This window comes from Aethalodelphis obliquidens, unplaced genomic scaffold (genome assembly GCF_003676395.1).
Source record: "Aethalodelphis obliquidens isolate GAN/ISIS:26980383/991018 unplaced genomic scaffold, ASM367639v1 scaffold50, whole genome shotgun sequence".
NCBI classification, from domain to species: domain Eukaryota; kingdom Metazoa; phylum Chordata; class Mammalia; order Artiodactyla; family Delphinidae; genus Aethalodelphis; species Aethalodelphis obliquidens.
Genome location: NW_020837994.1, coordinates 5,537,266 through 5,553,094, shown reverse-complemented (window position 1 = coordinate 5,553,094; position 15,829 = coordinate 5,537,266). Strand labels below are relative to the sequence as shown.

The window sequence follows — 15,829 nt, the reverse complement described above, 5'->3', positions numbered from 1 at the left end:
ATCTCTGTGTGGATGATACTGAACTATGAATTGATATGTGCCCTCAAGTTCAGTTTTATAGAAAACACAGTACATTTCATATGAAAATCTTGGATGAAAACCTAGCATTTATCATTAAAACCTCCAATCAGTGGTGGTAACTGCCTGGGACACAGCCGGGGTACAGGGGGACCTAGCCGGGAAGAGTTAGGAGCCAGGGCCCTTGTCCAGCTTTGCTGTGTATTCATGCGGCCTTGGGCTGGTCACTTAGCTTTTCTGGTTTCCAATTGCATCATCTGTAAATTGAGAGAGTTGTGTTTTTGGTACCTTTTGTTTCTGACTTTTAGCAGTCTTTTGATGTATCCATGTATGATTTCAGGGCTGGATTCCTGCCCTCTCTCAATTCATTGTTTTCTCACGTGCTAAAACCTATTTAGAAAGTGAACCGAAGCGGAAGGGAAAAACCGAATTTTTTTCTGCCTTCCAGTTTTCTAAAGACAATCAGGAGGGAGAAGACCAGGGCTCCGGCTCTGATTTTAACTGGTACCTGGATATTGGTAAATCCCTTCCTCTCTCAGAGCCTTAGTGTTCCCATCAGTAAATGCCAGAAGTAGATTAAAGAAATTCTAAAATTGTGTCCTCTTCATCCATTAGCATTTACTGTTCCAGCTGCTTCCAGGGATAGCATTTGGCTCCAGGCTGGTGCCCTTAGCCTGTGGGTGTGTGTCTCTTTCTTTGACCTTTACAGCCTCAATTCAGCCTACCATACTGGACATGCTCAGCACAGAGACCCCCACCCTGGTCCTTTGGGCATCTTCCTCCCTGCGTCCCTTCAGGGAACAAGGATCCTCACCTCTTCCCAGATCTCTCCCCTAGCATCACGGAGGAATGTCTGAAGCCTGTTGTTCAAAAGTACATTTGAACTCAGTTCTCCATCAAACCCAGCTGCACAGATTATGTTAACTCTGAGAGAGACCTTAATTGCCTAGGAAAATAGGTTAGACAGACAGTATTAAGTATGACGTACTTGTCTTTTCCATTGTGCAGTAACATAAATGTTCTGGAGGTTTCGTAAGGTGACCAGCTGCCCTTAATTGGGCATTTTTATTTTTTAATAGAGCAGTCACTGTGCTCAAAGGTTTGCATTCTTTACAGAATTTTGTCCTGAAGTAGCCCTTTGAAATAGATGTGATTATCCCCATTTCTGAGATGAAAAAACTGAGGCTCAGAGTAATGAAGTAATTTGCCCAAGGTCACCTACCAAGTGGGTTGTGGAGCTGGTATTTGAAAACCATGTCTGTGTGGTTCCAGTGCTCAAACTCTTCCCACTTGTTCCGAGAACCAGTGAATCAAGTTCTGCCAGGGCTGCTACATGATGTGGGGCAAAGGACGCTGCTTTGCACAAGCGGATCCTATCCTGAGACAGAGGGAGAATGCTCACTCACAAGCAGGGAATAGATTGCCTTTCGTCCCAAGAGACTTCTGGGCTCACAGCTCCTACTAGGAAATTCCCTACATTGTCCAGAAAGAGGGCAGAGTGAGGCTTCACTGTAGCTCAGTAACTTCAGGATTGCTACCTTATAGCCTCTAAGGTTTTCGTAGCTTCCAGAGATACCAGGCTTATGTTTAAGGAAGTAGAAAAGAATGACCATATTCTATACGCAGCCCTCCTCAGGATACTGGGGATCAGAATCGGATCAGATGCGGTCCCTGTCCACAGAACCAGGCGTGGGTCTCAGAGTTAGGCCATCTCCCGTCTCATGCATTTATGGCTTGCAGAGTATTCTAAGTAATGCCCTGCTCCTCCAAGTACAGATAAGCAGCGTCGGCATCCTCTGAGAACTTGTTAGAAATGCAGGCTCTCAGGCCACACCCAGAACTGCTGAACTGAAGTCTTCATTTTAGCATGATTCGTGGGTACATTAAAGCTTGAAAAGCACTGCTCCTAAAGCCATGGTTTCCAAATCCAGCTGTGCCTCAGAATCACTGGAGTGATTGATGTTAAAGGGACAGATGCCCAGGCCCTTCGGATGTGATGGGTGAGACTTTTTTAAAAAAGCTTTCCAGGTGAACCTGATGTGTAGCCATATTCAGAACCATCACCCTAAGACCCTTAGCGGTGGATGTTTCCTGTCTCTAATCCCAGACAGGTGGACCATCCTTCACTCACTGATTCATAAATTCAGCAGGCCTTTCTGGAACGCTAGCTCTGCACCAGCCTGGTGCTAAGCACCAGGGACTTGAAGCCAGGCCCTGCCCTTGAGGAGGCCAAGATGTCCTTGAGGAGGCAGACAACTAAGCAGAAAAGGGTCTTAAGGTGCCAGAAGTACTAAAAGTATAATCTGCTGAGGGTCTCGTGGGACCACAACAAAAGAAAGAGGGAAAAGCAGGGTCCCAGGAATCCAGGAATGGTAGGTATTCCAGATGAGGTGTTGCTGGAGCTAAATCCCAAGAGATGAGCAGGTGCTCTGGAGAGAAAGGCAGTGGAGCTTTCTAGGCCCTGAGAAGCAGTGTGGGGAAGTAGAAAGAACACAGACTTCAATGTCCAGCAGATCAGAGATGGAAATCCATCATGCCACTTAGCAGTTCCTGGCATTGCTCAAGTCACTTCACCTCTCTCATCTCATTTCTAAAAGTTTTTTTTTTTTAATAAATAAATAAAAAGCACCTGCCTTCTGTGGTAGCTGTGACGAAAATGAGGTTGTGCATATAAAATGCTAGCACAGTGTCTGGGACAAATTGGCACCTGGAGGTAGTAGCAGATGCTTCCGTACCAGCAGCGGGCAGCTCTGGTCGCGCTGCTCCTGGGAGAGGTCCAGGCACTGCTCCCGGTGCGGGTGGCCTGAGGAAGAAGTGAGCTGAAGATTATCCAAGAGCTCTCTGCCAACTGGAAAGGGCCGCTGAGCTGGATAATTTCATTCGCTCCTAATGACAATCCTGTGAGCAAAGCAGAGCAGAGATGCCGTCATTCGACCCTGAGGGACCTACCGCTTGGACGATTTAGGTGACTTGCCCACGGGAGAACCCACATCCTCTCAGTTCAAAGCTAGTGCTTTCTCCCCTGCACTTAACTGACCCCCCAACCGCACATTTGTCCTTGAGCACAAAAGAGGGGCCACAGGACAATCCTGACCATGCCACCCTCTTCTGGAATTCACGGACCTGAGAAACGTCACCTAAGTGGTACTTCCCCAGGGCAGTGCAGAAAGACATCAGCTGAAACCTCGGGCGGAGGCTAATCTAAGTGGACAGGGCCCCCCCACCAGACTCCCTCAAGGACCTATTTTCTGCCAAGGTGGATAGCAACCATTTATCATGAGTGTGATACGCGAAGAAATGAAGGAATCACCCCCTCCTCCAGCCGTCATCAGGAAGCAGAAAGATCAAGGCTGCCCCAGCGTTGCAGAGTAGGATCTAAGGTCACTGCATCTTATTTAGCCAGAATCAGTGCCATCTGGGAAGATTAAATCTGTGTTGCATTATAGGGCTAGTCACAGGGGACATTTCAAGATAAACAGGACCTCTCTCCTGTTACCACCACCCCCAAAAGAGAAGTAAAAAAAAAAAAAAAAGCTAAGTAATTTGATTGAAAATGCTGTTTAAATAAACTAAAAATGGAGAGTCCGTCCACTTAATGGCTGCTGTGGGCTAGAAGGCACCAAGCTGAACATTGGAGATAAAAGAATAAAACCCCATCTCTTCCCACCAAGTATTTGGGAGACAGACACAAAAATAAATAGCCACAGCATTATGTTAAGTGTCCTGTAACCCAGATGTGAACAGATACGAATCTCAGGGAAGAGAAGTCAGGGAAGGTTTCCCAGCAGAGGTACCATTTGAGCTGACACCTGAAGAATGAGTTCAGCAGGCTAAGAAAGGGCGGGCACGGGGTATTCCCCAGAACAGGAAGAGCAGGGGCAAAGGGGCGTGATGGCGCATTTGAGGGACTGAGCACAGGGGGTCTGTGAGGAAATGGCAGGAAAGAGGCTGGGAGGACAGAGCAGCCGCCGGGCATGAGGGGCCTTGTGTGCTGCCAGGCTGAGGAGTCTGAATGAGCCTGTAAGACATGGAGGGTCCTGGAAGGTCCTGGAAGGGAAAGCATTGAGGTGACGTGTTGGGTTTGGGGTTAGATCTGGGAGGAATGGCTAGGGGAGGACCCGGGCTGCAGGCAGAGACCTGCCCTTTGTTGAGGAGGTCATGAGACAGGCGGGTCAGGACTAGAGAGGCAGGACAGCTGGAGGAGAGCATGGCATCTTCGTCGTATTCAGGGAGAGGAAACAGGAAGGAAAGCCTTGAGTCTGGAGGCCTGGCCAGCCCCCAAGACACCGCCCAAAGCAAGGGCTGGGTGTGATGAGGAACAATCAGACTAAGACCTTCAGAGAACCTGACACTGAAGATTACAGTGCCTCAGTCTCCATATGTAATTCAAAACCCACTAATCTGTAAAATAAAATTTTGTTTTTCAAAAGGACCCAAAACTTGCATGCCTGATGAGATGCAAAATAGCTTCTTTCTAGTCTCTTCTGGTCGTCTTACTTGTACCTTGCAGGGGTATAGAGTGCCCCTGCTTTGCTGGGGCTCTAGACACTGCTCAGTCTGTGCCCTGAATCCCCTAGCATGGTGTGTGTCCCACCGTCCGGTGAAAATGGCCAGTGCCAGGCCATCCAGGCTGAACAGAAGGAGATTCCTTATTCCTTTGAATCAGAAGATTTTCCAGAGACTTGGAGTCCCAGAGACTAGCAATATTTAGATGCAGTCTGAAGCCCTGGGAATGATCAGGCCACGTGCAGGAACCGATCGTTAGCTTCCCAGGAGTTATGAGTCTGACTCCAGTACAGCCTAGACCTAGAAGAAATTGTAAATCGTACCTTGTGATAGGAAAATTCAGCCTTAATAAGAGATACCTACTCTGTAGTCCTGTCCAAATGCAAAAACAGACATAATGACTAATAATTAAAATAACGATTATGATTCTTAAGTACTACGTGCCATGTATCTGCCGAGTATTTTTCATACATGGTTTTATATAATGTTCCCAATACACCAGCAGGGGAGCTGTTCACATCCCCATTTTGCAGATGAAGAAAACTTGAGGCTCAGGAGGCCAGGTAACTCGCCCAGGTTTCAGAACCAGGAAATAACAAAGCTAGACGTGGAACCCAGACTGAGCTCACCCCCAAAGCCCACACAGTTTTCCTGCCCAGTGCCTAGAGGTGGTGCCTTGTCTCCATAAGCCCCCTGTACAGTCGCGGTCTAGCTTCGCTTTCTTCTGTTAGCACAGCCTTGTCTCTGTGGCTGTTTTCCAGCATCAGAGCTATCCCCAGCACTGCTCCTCTCTTCCGTTTGTTCTTCCTCGGCTATTGCTGCAAATTACAAACTAATCCTGCAATTCATGTATGTCTGTCTGCACTAGGGAGACTGCTGGGCTCCTGATAAGTGTCACATGAGCGTCCCCAGAAGATGGTATTGACACTGGTTGGTGTCCAGGCCGAGGCCTTAGCCGTCAGTCCCCAGATGGGGGTGGGGCTGCTGTGGGGGAGTGCTGGTGTGTCATTTTGTTCTGAAGTGTTTTTTAAAGTCAGAGTCTTCGTGTTTCTGGTCTGGATTTACAGGCCGCCTCTGGTAAGCCTCACGGAGAGTCTTAAGAAAACGCTTACTGAGCACCTGGTATGGGCATGGCACTGGGCATCACGGGCTTTGGCAAGAGGCATTTGCATTCATAGTTGGGTGGGAGGGATAGTTAGGCCAACCAGAGAGGTCAGAAACATTGGGCAACCATCACCCCAAATAAGGACATTGTCCCCATAAGACTTTTTTTACTTGGACTCAAGTTATGCATCTCCGGCTGCCTGTTAGGAAAGAAGAAAAGTGCTCACCAACTGTCGTGTCCTTGTTTTCCAGTCACAGCCCAGCACACAAGTACTACCTGACCACAGACCCCACGAGCGGGGCTGTCTTCCTTTCGGACACCAACAGCCGGCGGGTCTTCAAGATCAAGTCCACCGTGGTGGTGAAGGACCTCGTCAAGAACTCCGAGGTGGTGGCGGGGACAGGTGACCAGTGCCTCCCCTTTGATGACACTCGCTGTGGGGATGGTGGAAAAGCCACGGAAGCCACGCTGACCAACCCCAGGGGTAAGGCCTTGCTTTTAAACACTCTCAGTAACATTTATTGGGGTATTTTCCATTTCCAAAAGACGTATCTGTTTATCATTACAAAAAAATGTTGGAAAACGCTAAGAACTCTACGGAGGAAAGTTTAAATTGTCATAATTCCACCTGCCAGAAATTTTCCCAGTTAACATTTCCTGTCTTACCCCCTAGTCTTTTTTCTAAGTGTTCTTGTGCATGTAATGCTCACCAGAAACAAACAAAATGAAATCACATTAAACAACCTGTTTTAGCAACCTACTTTTTTTCCTAAGTGATACATCACAAATGTTTCCCCATGTCATTAAAGAGTCTTCGGTGTACTTGCTTTTAATAGCTATATATTATCCCAGCAAATGGATGTCCCATTATTTAGTTATCAATACCCTCCTGCTGGATATTTATGCTACCTTTCATGTTACTGTTTGATAAAAACATGGCAGTGTATCATCTTTGCACATGTTCATGTGCTATAGGATGGGTTAACTCTAAGCTTCAATTCTCAGTGCTTCAAAAAGTTGGACCGCTTCATACCCACAATCACTTTCCATTCACTCATTCAGCAAGTATTTACTGAGCATGCAGTGCAATGTACTTGCATAAATAAGTTCATTGTAGCAGAAAAATAAGACTTGAATGTGAATCTCTCAGATGGGAGAGGGGGAGAAGTGCTCCCTGAGACGCAAGGAAAAAGAACTGTGCCTGGGAGTCCAGAGCCAAGGGAGGTCCCTGTGTCCAAGAGACTGAGGAAGCTTTTTCGAGGAGATGCCATCATTGTCAACAGACACCCATCAGTGTATGTTTACCATGTTGCAGGCCCTAAAGCCAATGACCTATAGTGTCTAAGCCACATGGCCCTTAACAATAAAATAGGAGTAATAGTCTTCTGTGTCCACCTCCTAGTATTGTTCTGAGGGTCAAAATTAATATATTTCATATGATGTCCTATAAAAATGTCATGAGTGATAGTTTTTTTAAAACAGTGCCAGATTTCAGGGCGTGGTTTTGAATGAAAGCTGTAGGTTTTCAAATGAAAGCTGACTTACTCCTCCAAAAAGCCACAGTGCACTTCACACTCAGGAGTCCTATATTTAAATTCAGACATTGCCACCTAATAGCTGTGTGACTTTGGGTGAGTTGCTTAACCTCTCTGAGCCCCATCTGCCTCCTCTATGAAATAGAAATACACTGTACAGTTGTAGTACAGATTAACTATTACCAGGAATGTAAATGCTTGCTTAGGACAGTAGTACCAGGCACGTGATAAACATCCCATAAATGGTAGTTCGTATTATAATTGTTATATTGTATGTGCAGCATACAATGTATCATATTATTTAATAGCATATGTCTCTACCACATACGTGAAGTGGTCAGCTGGTGACTCCACGGGGTAAATAGTGTGACATCTGTGGTTAATCTCCTTCCTAATCGTGATTTCCTAATCCTGAAAGAGTAGCCTGGAGTGGAAAGAACACTGGACTTGCTCTTAGGGACCCTGCATTACAATTTTGCTCTGCCACTCCCGGCTCTTGTGTCCTCCTTCTCTGGGCCTCAGGTTTCCCGTTAGTAAAAGTGAGGATTGGGCAGATGGTCCCCGAGAGCCCTTTTGGTCGCAACCTTCTGTTCTCTTAGAATTAAAACAGTTTTTTCTGAGAATTTTTATTCTCTCAAAATCTTTTCTCAGTTGCTCTACACATGTGTGTTCTCCACCCTCCCCTCACAAACACATACACACGCACAGATGCAGTGACAGTGAAGTCTCTCCAAAGCCTGTAATTAACCCAGATAGAAATGACAAGGGTGCCACAATGTGCGGACACTGTGCAGCAGGGAGGAGAAAAGATGTCCGTCTATATAGCACAGCAAAAGGAGAACAAAATGAAGTAATTAATCAGGGGACAGACTGCTTCTATTAGCCTGTGCAGCCAACGTTGTAAACAAGAAGCCCAATTGTTCCTGTAGCACTCATCCGTCCTAGCAGATGGAAGAGAAAGACTGAGCATAGCCAGGCAGACAAGAAAGCTCCTGTCTCGGTGCTTAAAGAATATAATTAATTTACGTTCTAGGTAGGGACAGAATAAAGGCTTCTTCCCCCGCTTTGAGGCTGCCGGGTCCTCCGTGTGAAATCAGTCTCCAGCCCTGAACAGCCTGAGGAGGGGGCAGGAAGAACCCCAGCTCCCGTGGGTGTTCACACTCAGAGGCCCTTGGGTGTCTTAACTGCACCCTCCTGACCGGTCATAGACACGTGGGCCCTGAGCGCAAGCACAAAGTGGGTTCCACGTTCTCATAATTATAAGTCCTTAATAATTATTGAGGGCGAACTATTACAGGTCAGACGTTATTGTCCACATTTTATCCATGAAGAAACTGAGGCTTGGAAGTAAAGTGCTTCCCCTGAGGTTGTACAACTGGAAAGCTTTATACTTCAAGTGTCTCCACCTCTGTGAAGCTTTTGCTGATCCTTCTTTCAGTTCCTGCCCCAGAGAAAACTGAACAGAATGAAACTGACCTGAATCTCCTTTATTTTCCCGTGAACCTTCCCGGCTTCTGTCACTCCCTGGGTCCATTCTCATTCCCAGGCCTCCCCATCTAGAATGTGTGCTCCTCAGGGGCACGTCCTGTCTGCCTCTCAGCCCCAGGACCCCTGAGCAGTTCACATTTTGAGGGGGCATGTCTACCTGTCGTGATTCTCGACTTGGGGTATCAATATCACCCATGAGTGTTTTTAAAACAAGACTTGGTCCCGGTCCCAGCCACCCTATGGACTAATATTTCCAGGAGTGAGACCAAGCAGGTATATATCAAAAAAAAAAAATCTTCAGGTGATTCTGATACATATCACTGGTTAAGAAGTACTGATTTGGGCTTCCCTGGTGGCGCGGTGGTTGAGAGTCCACCTGCCGATGCAGGGGACACGGGTTCGTGCCCCGGTCCGGGAAGATCCCACATGCCGCGGAGCGGCTGGGCCCGTGAGCCATGGCCGCTGAGCCTGCGCGTACGGAGCCTGTACTCCGCAGCGGGAGAGGCCACAACAGTGAGAGGCCCACATACCGAAAAAAAAAAAAAGATTTACTAGAGTGGTCCTCAAACTTTGATTTGTATCATTATTACCCAAGGTGCTTGTCAGAAATACAGATAGATGCTCGGGCTCCACTTGAGATTCTCTGAACCAGGTACCTAGGGGGTGCATTTTAGCAAGCTCCCAGGTGATTGTCACACACATCCAAAAGTGAGAAATATAGATCTAGAACAATCCCTTCATTTCACAGCTGAGAAAACAAATGCAGGGACATCCAGTGACTTGCCTGAGGTCACACAGCTGGCTGGGGAGAGTCAACAGGTGGGACGGTCTAGCAAATGGAGGAAGTGATGTTGAATAATAATTATGACTTCTCCTTTCAGTGTGCCTTTTTTTAGAAATTAAATTCACCAATTTTCCCTACACAAATCCAAAGGATTGTTTTTTTAGGCTCTATAATTCTGAAATAACCAATGAAACTAAAATAGTAATAGGAAACTCCCTGGAGGTCCAGTGGAAAGGACTCCACACTTCCACTGCAGTGGGCCCAGGTTCCATCACTGGTCAGGCAACTGAGATCCTGCAAGCCGCGTGGCACGGCCAAAAAATAAATAAATAATAAAATAGTAATAGACTAGAAAAATGTGAAGGATGATTATCTTGGAAGAAAAGAAAAATTGTTGCCAAAAAGGGATTTGATTATTATAATTACGGGTCTTCAGAAGTAGGTTAATTTAAATAATCCACAGTTTTGACATTGAAAAAGTTCCTCCTTGCCACTACCTCTAGCGCTTAACAAACTCCCAGAAGTTATGAGTCCAGGTTGTAGTGCCTGGCTAAGACGATAGGTAAAAGTCTCCAGAGGCAGCAAGGTGGAAGGACCAGAGGGCTAGAGAATCTGAACACCTGGGTTCTAATCTCTGCTTTGTACGAGCCTCTGGGCAGCTGCCTTCTTCTCGTCTTTAGAAAGGGCATGAATGTTGTTGGAAGAAGCTAATCAAATCATAAAGGGGGAGGTGCTCTGTCCACCGCAGGTTTCCGTGAGTATGTGTGTTGTTACCACCTCGAAGGCTGAATCCCCTGTTTTGGCTTCTCTACCCCAGGCATCACAGTGGACAAGTCCGGGCTGATCTACTTTGTGGATGGCACCATGATCAGACGCATTGATCAGAATGGGGTCATCTCCACTCTGCTGGGCTCCAACGATCTTACCTCAGCCCGGCCCCTGAGCTGTGATTCTGTCATGGATATTTCTCAGGTAAAAGGAGAAAGCTTCGTCTGCTAGAGCCTTGGGTCTGCACACTCATCCTCTCGCCGGCCCCCAGCCAGCCTGCTGGCCGTTCATCTTTACATTGCACAAGGCTGTAAGCACACTCTCGGTGAAGTGCACTAAGGACACGCAGATGGTTAGGGCACGGCGCGGTGCTCTGGAAGTTCACCATCAGAGGTGACAAGTGGGTGACAGAAGGAGGCTTGGGGGGCAGTGAAGAAATTTGCCTCGGGACGCCTTGAAGGCAGCAGAGCCTCACACAGTGTGAATTTAAATCCATAACCTTCTGAATTCCCACTTTGGAAGCACTTATAGATACTTGAACATCGTCTGTTCTCTTTCTAGACTGTAAGCTACATGAGGACAGGACTTCTGTCCATCTTTTCCTCTACTGTAACCAGGGTACCTGGTATGCACAGGAGCACAGCCAATATTTGTTGGTTGATTAGTTGGTTGATTGACTGATTGAATCCCAGCTTTGCCATTCACTAGCTGTGTAACTTTAGACACGTTGCTGAGGTCCTTTGAGCCTCACTTTTCATATCTGTAAAATGGAAGTAATTGGCATTGGCCTGGCAGGATTGCCTTAAGAATATGTGAAACGGTGTACGCAGGCCTCCTAGCACTGCTTGACACTCTGGAGGTGACCGATAAACAGAAATTCTAGTCCTGCTTTCACAAAGGAGGTGACATTTGTGCCAGGTTTTGAAGGTTGAATAGGAGTTTGTTGGAAGAAAGGAGACATTTCGCACAAGGAAACAGCATGTGCAAAGGTACAAAGATGTTAATGGGCCTGGAACGTTCAAGGAACATTGGAAAATTGGACACTGAGCATAGGGTTCTTGGAAGGAAGTACCAGGAGTTGCAACTGGAGGCATGCTTTGGGGCCAGTTAGGGAAGGACTTACCTTACCATACCAGAGTTTGGACCTTAGCAGGTGGGTGCTAGGATCCCGGTGTAGACCCAAGAAAGACACAAGGTTCTGGCTGTTCAGCGTGTCCCTGGTTTGTCCTGCAGTGACTTGACAAGGGGTGTGTCCTTTATTGCTAGATCCTTTAGCAGGACCTGGCTGGTGCCGAATCAGTGAACATCCATCTTGCCAACATTAGCAAAACCAAGGAAATAAGGAGGCTCGAATCACACTAGATTCTGAGTTGGTGTCAGCAGTGGGCACACTTAGCTTTTTAAACCCCTCGCTTCTAGGGGAGCCTGCACACGGGCCCTTCGCCACTGACCGCAGACCTGCTCCCTCTACTCAGCGGGCGGCGGCTGGGAGACCTCTCTGGTCCTGCCTGTCGCTACTACCGATGTGTGTCGCAGAGCCCCTTCCCCAGAACTCGGCTGCTGCCGACGGCCCAGCAGCCGTGTCCCTTCCCTGTCAGATGCTGGTGTGCACCAGCTAGTATAATCGTTATGCTCCAGTGTGGAATCTGTTCTCTGCCACCTGTCTTTCCAGTATGGCAGGCCTCCCCTTGCTGGCTTGAGAGTTTCCCTCTCCAGTCTGTAAGCAACCATGATTTATCCATCAGGAAGCTGCCACGGCCTGAAGATGTGCGTCCAAGTATTTTCAGTTCTCAAAATGGGCCCTCCACCAGCCAGCAGAGGGTGCTGAAAATTTTCAATCTACACATTGGAAAATTGTTTAACTTTAGCTAGAAGTACTGCCAAGCAGCCCGATCAAAGGCTTGCAAGACAACGGGCATAGAGTGGAGGGGGGAAAAAACCCACACTTAAATTCAGAAATCCTGGACTGAAATCTCTATGGCCCTGGTCCTCAACACCCTCCTCTGAATCTAAGCATGGGATCCTTTTTACCAAACTCTCCAACACAGGCATAACCTCTTATACACATGTACGGGAAGGGGGCCTGGCTTTCATTCTCAGAGATTCCTCTGTCACAAACATGCAGCTGCTTTACTGTGCCCTGTGGAGCAGGGAGGTAAGGCAGAGAGATAAGAGCACAGCTCACGCAAGAGTGCAAAGGGGAAAACCAAGGAACTCTCTGGGAGGAGACGAAGACCAGGCCAGAGGAGAAACTAGAGGGAGGCAGAGAGTAGAGAAGGAACAGAAGATGCTGCAGCCTGTTCAAAACGGGATTAGTGCTCAACTCTGCAGCCTGTGGCCACCACAGACACTGAGTATAACTCTGTCCGTAGAGTCCAAAATGACTTCCTGAGAATTTAGTATGTGCCGGGCACTGTTAGAAGTGGGGATACAGAAAGGTTACGACTTCACTTTTCTTGTTTAGCTGTCACCATAATCTGTCAAGGTAGGTATTACGTACCCCATTTTATAGATGAGGAAACTGAAGCTCGGTGAAAGAAAATGTGGTTATAAACGCAGAGCCCTGTGCTAGGTTCCCTCAGGGGTATGGAAATGAAATTTTTTTATGACATCATGTAAAACACTTTGAACTTCTTTCCCCATATGTAGAAGGTGGTAATAAATATTTCATAAGAGCCTAGCACAGTGTCTGGCAGCTAATAATAGGCTGTAAATATTCATTCTGTTTATAATTTACCAAGAATTTCCTTGTGAGTTGTCTCCTTTGATCCTCACAACTACTCTTACGTAATATTTATTACCACCTTCTACATATGGGGAAAGAAGTTCAAAGTGTTTATCTAACTTGAGGAAGATCACACCTGTGGACATTGGCGGACTGAGCTAGGAAGTGTGCTGTCCTGACCCCAGATCCCTCGCTCTCTCTATGCCATTCACCAGTCAGTCATTCGTTCACCCATTTGACAATCCATTTTTGCAAGTAACTCTGCAACAAGGCAGTCCGCTCAGAGGGCTTTAATAAAGGCACAGAATGCTCTGGAGGATGGGGCGAGGGAGCTCCAGTCCGTCTCAGGACGATAGAATGTGGGAGCTGGAGGGACCTCAGAAATCGCAAACTCTCATCCCTCCATTCTGGTGATGGGAAATGAAGCCTCCACAGGATCATCGCTAACAGGGAGGTAAAATCAAAGAGTCGTAGGTACTTGGTCCAGAATCATCATGCAGGCACTGTGACTCCAAGGGCACGGCTCCTTCTTTCCCAGGTGCCTGTGCGCACATGGGCGTGCAGGAGAGAGCAGGAAGCGCTTGCTCTTCCCTCCTCCCCTCCTTCCTTTCCCTCTCCCTCCCCTGGCACCTCCGCCCCCCTCCCCACCCACCCATCAGGGCGCCATCGTCTTTTGACCATAATGACAGGCGGAGGTCTCAGCAAGTATGTCCCCAAGGTGCCACAGGACCAGAGGGCATAAAAGATTTAGCAGCCAGTGTTGACAAGAAATGGGCTTCAGGAAACTGAAAATTCCCCTGTCGCTTTCAGGTGGACTGCGTTCTTGATGCAGCCGAAGGCACTGGAGATGCTGTGCTCCAGAGACCACTGGGAAGGGCGAGGGAGGCAGCCCGGCTGCGGGGCGGGGCTCTGGGCTTCGGGACGGGCCACTGGCTGCCTCGGGGGGCCCCCGCCCTGGGGAGCAGAGGGACCCAGGCTGGGGTGAGAGAGCAAGCAGACTCTTGGAACAACGGCCTTGGGCCAGGGCCTACGCCACTCTGAGAATGGCCCTGAGCTGAAGGGGCAGATAGATGAAGGTGGCCACATCTCATATGTATATTATCTCTGGAGCTTCTTTTTACATTAGTAAACTACCACATGCACATTGCAGAAAATATAAAACATTTAAAATGACAGAGAAGAAAGTTAAAACTACCTCTCATCCAGATAACGGTTAACATTTTGATATATACCCCTCAAGCTTTTACTCTCCCTTCTATCCATAATCTATCTAATTTATTGTATTTTTTTCCCCAATTGGGATCAAACTGTGCTTACAGTTCTGCAGACTATTCTTTCCACTTAATACATAGCAAACATCTTCCCATGTCATTAAATATTCATCTATAACATCACTTTGAACTGCTACACAGAGTATTCTAACTTAAATGTATGAACTAAATGTACTATAATTTATTTGGCCAATTCTCTGTCATTGGGCATCTGGGTTGGTTCCAGTTTTTTACCATTATTAAAAATGGCTGTGATGAGCACCTCTGTAGACAGGGGTGTACAAGAGTGAAATTCTGGAAGCGAAATTGCTTATCCAAAGGTTTATACTTGCTTAAATAAGCCCCAAATTGGACTGAATGTCAAGGACTAGAAGGGGGCTCGGGAACCTAAGGCAATGAGCCCCCAGGGGCGGGGTAGAAAAATCAGCTGGAGGGAGCAGCTGGCAGCCCATGTGCACTATGGCTGGATCTCGTGGGGAACACAATTGGCAAAGGGCTTCCCTTAGTGCCAGCACCTCCCAGGGTGATGTACCCAACGTCCCAGCCTCCACAGCCACCCAGGCAAGAAACAAAGCATCCTTGCCTCAGACCTGCTGGTTGCAATCCCCTGCCTGCCCACCTGTGATCCCTGCCAGCTTCCTGACCTGGCTCAGAGGAGGCTCAGACATGGGGCCCAGGACCTCTGAACCCCTCACTCCCGTAGCCGCTGTTGTTAATCTCTCCCAGGTGGACCTGTTCTCTGAGGTGCTAGAAACCATTATCGAGAGCAAGGTTTCCCCAACTTCAGTGTGTACAGGAGCCTCCCAGGGGTTTTGTTGAAATGCAGATTCGGATTCAGTAGGTTTCAGGTGAGGCCTGCCATTCTGCTTTTCTGACCAACTCTCAGGTGACGCCAACGCTGCCAGTCCAGTGATCACCCCTGAAGGAGAAAGATCCAGTTATGATTTCCAGCCCCACGTTAGAATCAGCCAGGAAGCTTTCATGCCTCTGCCCGAGCCCCACGCCCAGGGAGCTGATCTAATTGATCAGAGGTGGAATTTGAGCACCAGTACTTTCTTAAATCACCATCGGTAATCTGAATGTGTGGCCAGGTTTGAGAATCACAGGTCTGGAACTATGTCAGACAAGAGCCAGTGTTACTTTCTCTTTACATCCCCAGCACCTAGCCGTGTATTAATCCATGAACTCAAAGAATTGAGAAATCGTCCTTCATGCGTGTAGCAACAATGCATGAAGCATCTTTCTTACTCCTACTTCAGCCTCCAGACTCCATCTGCCTTCCCCTCCCCGCTCTGCAACATTAGCTGCCATTATCTGAGCGCTTATGGAGGGTCAGACTCTCTGCGCCACTGTCATTCCTGTTTTACAGATGTGACTATTGAGGCTCAGTGAGGTAAAGTAACTTGCCCACGGTCGCAAGTAGGGGGACTAGGGTCTGAACCCAGGCCGGTCTGACTCCAAAGTCTCTCCTCTCGCCTGCTTTTTTGGTTTATTTGTTATCCCCTTCTTCGTGTTTTTGTCAGTCTAACGTAGACCACCAGATGTCTCCGTGAGGGCTCTTGCATGCTTTCTGTCTGCTCGGGGGGCTGATATCCATGGTGGATGACAGGCTGCTGCGGGGATCAGGCA

At 47.7% G+C, this 15,829-nt stretch overlaps 1 protein-coding gene across 1 annotated transcript in view; it reads left to right on the top strand.

Moving 5' to 3' along the window:
- The window catches only part of TENM4 (teneurin transmembrane protein 4), a 742,958-nt gene that overhangs the window by 682,969 nt on the left and 44,160 nt on the right, over positions 1-15,829 (top strand). Inside the window, exons 27-28 of the mRNA XM_027083511.1 lie at positions 5,881-6,113; positions 10,254-10,408. Of these exons, the coding sequence (XP_026939312.1) occupies positions 5,881-6,113; positions 10,254-10,408 (388 nt within the window). The remainder of the gene's footprint in view (positions 1-5,880; positions 6,114-10,253; positions 10,409-15,829) is intronic.